General features: G+C 35.9%; 1 protein-coding gene across 1 annotated transcript in view; it reads left to right on the top strand.

The window, feature by feature from the left end:
* LOC142655282 (lactase/phlorizin hydrolase-like) overlaps positions 1-6,097 on the top strand; it is a 34,360-nt gene continuing 28,263 nt past the window's right edge. The window contains exons 1-2 of the mRNA XM_075829226.1: positions 1-583; positions 5,679-5,749. Of these exons, the coding sequence (XP_075685341.1) occupies positions 1-583; positions 5,679-5,749 (654 nt within the window). The remainder of the gene's footprint in view (positions 584-5,678; positions 5,750-6,097) is intronic.

Below are 6,097 nucleotides of genomic sequence, written 5' to 3'. Positions count from 1 at the left end.
ATGGTGCCGGCGTGGCGAGGGGTCCTCCTGGTTCTCCTCTCATCCCTGTGCCATGGGATTGACCATGCAGTCCCTGGAGACTTCATGGCCATTGCTGGACCTTTGCATAGCAAAAAGGATGCGTCTCTTAATGAAGTGGAGCCCGGGGGACTATTTGGCTGTAACAATAAGGATTTTAAAAACTTAAAAGACCAAATTCCTACTCTACAAAAGTATGGTATCACCCACTACAAGGTCCAGCTAACCTTAAACTCTGTATCCTTAAAGGAGAAGCCCCTGGACAGGGAAGAAGGACAACTGCAGTGTTACAGGACCCTTCTCCAGGAACTGAATGGAGCCAACATTCAACCCATTATGATCTTACATGGCAGCGACCTCGATAGACTTTCTACATTTGGCACCAGCCCTGCTGATGCCTATGCAGAATATGCAGAATTTTTATTCCGTTTATTTGGGGATTTGGTCCATACCTGGATAACATTTGATATTTCTACAGACGTAACAGATTCACAATCCCTGCAGGTTCTGATGGACGCTCATAAGAAAGTGTACACATTATATCACCAAAAGTATTCTGCTGGAGGTGAGTAATAAAAAAGAAATTAGGGTTTATAATTATACAGATGTAGCCGTCTTTACCTTGACTTTTAACGCATTAAATACACAGTGGCTAGATCCCTTATCTTTCTCAAGAAAAATCATCTTATATATTTCTTATATATTTCCTGACTAATAAAATACAGTGAATCGGTGAGTCTATAATAGAAATAGAATTGTTTACATATGATAATACATTTCTACATCTTAGATTATTTTTATTGTCTTAAACATAGAATATAATTATAAGCAGTTGAGAATTTTCTATACAGGGCAATATCCAACAAGACTATAACTACTATAATACTTCTATAATACTGCCCCCTATATACAAGAATATAACTACTATAATACTGCTCCTATATACAGGAATATAACTACTATAATACTGCCCCTATATACAAGAATATAACTACTATAATACTGCCCCTATTTACAAGAATATAACTACTATAATACTGCTCCCTATGTACAAGAATATAACTACTATAATACTGCCCCCTATATACAAGAATATAACTACTATAATACTGCCCCCTATATACTAGAATATAACTACTATAATACTGCTCCTATATACAGGAATATAACTACTATAGTACTGCTCCTATATACAGGAATATAACTACTATAATACTGCTCCTATATACAAGAATATAACTACTATAATACTGCTCCTATATACAGGAATATAACTACTATAATACTGCTCCCTATATACAAGAATATAGCTACTATAATACTGCTCCTATATACAAGAATATAACTATTATAATACTGCCCCTATATACAAGAATATAACTACTATAATACTGCTCCCTATATACAAGAATATAACTACTATAATACTGCCCCCTATATACAAGAATATTACTACTATAATACTGCCCCTATATATAAGAATATAACTACTATAATAGTGCCCCATATGTACAAGAATATAACTACGATAATACTGCCCCTATATACTAGAATATAACTACTATAATAGTGCCCCGTATATACAAGAATATAACTACTATAATACTGCCGCCTATATACAAGAATATAATTACTATAATACTGCCCCTATATACAAGAATATAACTACTATAATACTGCTCCTATATACAAGAATATAACTACTATAATACTGCCCCTATATACAAGAATATAACTACTATAATACTGCTCCTATATACAAGAATATAACTACTATAATACTGCTCCTATATACAAGAATATAACTACTATAATACTGCCTCCTATATACAAGAATATAACTACTATAATACTGCCTCCTATATACAAGAATATAACTACTATAATACTGCCCCCTATATACATGAATATAACTACTTTAATACTGCCCCCTGTATACAAGAATATAACTACTATACTCCTGCCCCTATAGACAAGAATATAGCTACTATATTACTGCCCCCTATGTACAAGACTATTACTACTATAATACTGCCCCCTAAATACAACAATATAACTACTATAATACTGCCCCCTATATACAGGAATATAACTACTATAATACTGCTCCTATATACAAGAATATAACTACTATAATACTGCTCCCTATATACAAGACTATAACTACTATAATACTGCCCCCTATATACAAGAATATAACTACTATAATACTGCCTCCTATATACAAGAATAGAACTACTATAATACTGCCCCTATATACAACAATATAACTACTATAATACTACCCCCTATATACAAGAATATTACTACTATAATACTGCTCCTATATACAAGAATATAACTAATACTGCCCCTATGTACAAGAATATAACTACTATAATACTGCCTCTATATACAAGACTATTACTAATATAATACTGCCCCCTATGTACAAGAATATAACTACTATAATACTGCTCCCTATGTACAAGAATATAACTACTATAATACTGCCCCTATGTACAAGAATATAACTACTATAATACTGCTCCTATATACAAGAATAAAACTACTATACTACTGCCCCCTATATACAAGAATATAACTACTATAATACTGCCCCTATGTACAGGAATATAACTACTATAATACTGCTCCTATATACAAGAATATAACTACTATAATACTGCTCCTATATACAAGAATATAATTACTATAATACTGCCCCCTATATAAAGAATATAACTAATATAATACTGCCCCTATATACAAGAATATAACTACTATAATACTGCCCCCATTATACAAGAATATAACTACTATAATACTGCCCCCTATATACAAGAATATAACCACTATAATACTGCTCCCTATATACAAGAATATAACTACTATAATACTGCTCCCTATATACAAGAATATAACTACTATAATACTGCCCCTATATACAAGAATATAACTACTATAATACTGCCCCCTATATACAAGAATATAACTACTATAATACTGCTCCTATATACAAGAATATAACTGCTATAATACTGCCCCTATATACAAGAATATAACTACTATAATACTGCCCCCTATATACAAGAATATAATTACTATAATACTGCCCCTATATACAAGAATATAACTACTATAATACTGCCCCCTATATACAAGAATATAACTACTATAATACTGCCCCCTATGTACAAGAATATAACTACTATAATACTGCTCCTATATACAAGAATATATCTACTATAATACTGCCCCCTATATACAAGAATATAACTACTATAATACTGCCCCCTATATACAAGAATATAACTACTATAATACTGCCCCCTATATACAAGAATATAACTACTATAATACTGCCCCCTATGTACAAGTACCAGTGAGTGGTTTTGTATAAGTAGCTGCCACCAGCCCTTGTTTACTAACAGCAGGAATTAGCAGGATGTCTGGAGGACTCCCTAATGGATAATTAATATGGGGAACTCTGATTTGTGCAGTTTCCCTTTAAGGACAATGTAACACATAGATCTGCTGGTTTAATTATTTTCCTAAGCCACTTGTCTCAGACCTTCAGGGTGACATATTTTTCTCATGTAGTAATGAATCACGTTGTGAACTCTGCACCCAGATAAGTCTTGTTTGTGCAAATCAATATCAAAAACAGATAAAACATTAACATTAATATAAATGTGATAAAAACCACGCCGAACACCGCTGATACAGTATTACAGATAACTAATCTTCTTCACAGTATATAAAGGGAACCTGGCACTAGATTTTTGGGCACTACCCACTAGCATGTCATTATACTACTGAATTACAGCGTCATAAACATGCCCCTCTCAAAACTGTCCGTTTTAGCATTTGGTTTCAACTGTGTTTTTATTGAAAATTTTTCAAAAATATACATATAACTTAGAACAGCATGAAGGGCCATGCAATTCACATAGTAAGACAGTAACTTTCAATAGACAGACAAAACATCTGGGAAAAAACACAGGGGTTTAAGGGGGTGAGGGGGGGGGGGGATAGTCGGAGCTCCACCTACCACCTAATCTTGAGTTCCCTGTATCCAATACTTGTCCCACGAGTCCCACACCACTTTGAACCTGTCCAGTTCATTGTCAATAGAGGCCGTCATATGCTCCATTGTACGTATTTCCCTAATTCTAGTTACTAAGTCGATGTGGGAGGGAGGGGTTGTCTGTCTCCATTTCCATGCTATCAACGTCTTAGCGGCTGTGAGAAAGTGTCGGAAGAGTCGAGCTGGTGATTTCCCCAAAGACCTAGGGGGAACATTTAGGAGGTAATGAAGAGGATCTAAGGGAATATCCTGCTGCAACACCGCCAATGCCAAGTTCTTAACTTCCAACCAATACTGTTGTACCAGTGAACAGCTCCAGAAAATATGGAACAGATCACCTCTCTGACCTCTACAACGCCAGCATTCCGACGGAATACCCGGATTGAAGCTATGCAGAAAGGCAGGGGTGTGGTACCAAAACATAAGGATTTTATATTGGTTTTCCTTATATGCAGTGCAGATGGAGGTTTTAGCTGCTTGCGACCAAATAATCTGCCACAATGAGAGCGGGATGGATTTATTCAGTAAGGCCTCCCACTTCAACATGTATCTATGCCCAGGCGGAGGGGAACCCTCCGGGGATAGCAATAATGCATAAATGGCTGAGATAAGCCCCCTAGTGGTGGTAGCATACCGACATAACCTTTCGAAGCTTGTAGGTGCAGTAACCCGCGTGGATCTAAAAGTTTGCTGCATGTAATGTCTAACCTGAAGATAGTGAAAGAACGCAGCGGAGGGAATATTATGATGTTTTTGAAAGTATGAAAACGGGTGAAGCTCTTGCGTGTGGGGATCAACCATATCAGCCAGATGAAATACCTCAATTCCCGTCCACAATCGGACTATTCGGGAGGTAGTGCCCCCCGGAATAGTGGGAGTGTAGAGTACCGAAGTCAAGGGCGGGCCGTTTTAGCATTTGGCTTGTGCTGAATGGAAATTACCAGAGTAGAATCTTGAGATGTGTCCATACTGCACATCTTAATACAAAGCTCCAAATCCTCTGCATAGACATAGTGTTAAAATACAACTTTCTGGCTGCTTGCAGTCACCACAAGGGGGAGCTTATTGTTTATACATTGAACTCAATAATAAAACAGTATGCAGTCAGCTCCCAAGCTTCCCCTAGTGGTGACTGCAGGTAACTAACATGTTCTATTTTAAATGAATGAATATGCAGTAGATTTGAAGCTCTGTATCAGAAAAATGGAGCTCTGTCCTGTATGAAGCTATATTAAGAAATGAATCAGCACCGAATTTTGGACCTAAAAACGACATGATGATAAAAGCAAAACTGATTGCTCAATACTAATCAATCAAGCATAATCATTCACAGAATAACAATTTTATTAGAAATGAGGATGATATCACCAGGCACTTTGAGAATATAAACAAATGTGATTAGCAGCTTTGCCGATGTCCCTGTATTCAATTGTTCTAATAAACGTCGTCAATATATCCATAGGCACTGACAATGTTAAACACATCTCTGACTATGCTAATGCACTAATAATCAATAGATGATACGTTTCAAAAAGCCATATTCAGAACTCATTTAAGACACTCACAATAATACGTGATCTTGTATCATCAGGTGGAAGGTTATCTATTGCTCTGGGATCGGCAGCACTGAGAACATCTCTATCAATACAACCTAATCTCCTGGTAAATACAGATTAGCCTCCATGTATTTTTAAAACTTAAAGGGAAAGTGTCGCTAGAAAAAAATGTATTTTTTTTTTTTGTTAAACAATTAGTGTATAGGTGATTAAACATTGTTCTAATTTTTTTAACGAGTCAGGAAATATTATAAATTAGATTCTAATTTATAATATTTCCCAGCGCTGGTCACTAGATGGAGCAATTCCCAAAATTGCAGCATTGCAACGGGTAAAGCAACCACATTGCTTTATGCTGCAAAATTTGAGAAAACTCACTCGCTCTAGTGAGCTCTCAGAATCCCCCCTCCTTTATCCTGGCTAGTGCCGGGAGAAACGAGGGGATTGAACGGTC

Source organism: Rhinoderma darwinii, chromosome 6, assembly GCF_050947455.1.
Source record: "Rhinoderma darwinii isolate aRhiDar2 chromosome 6, aRhiDar2.hap1, whole genome shotgun sequence".
Taxonomy (NCBI): Eukaryota; Metazoa; Chordata; class Amphibia; order Anura; family Rhinodermatidae; genus Rhinoderma; species Rhinoderma darwinii.
This window is presented reverse-complemented; position numbering and strand designations above follow the sequence as displayed.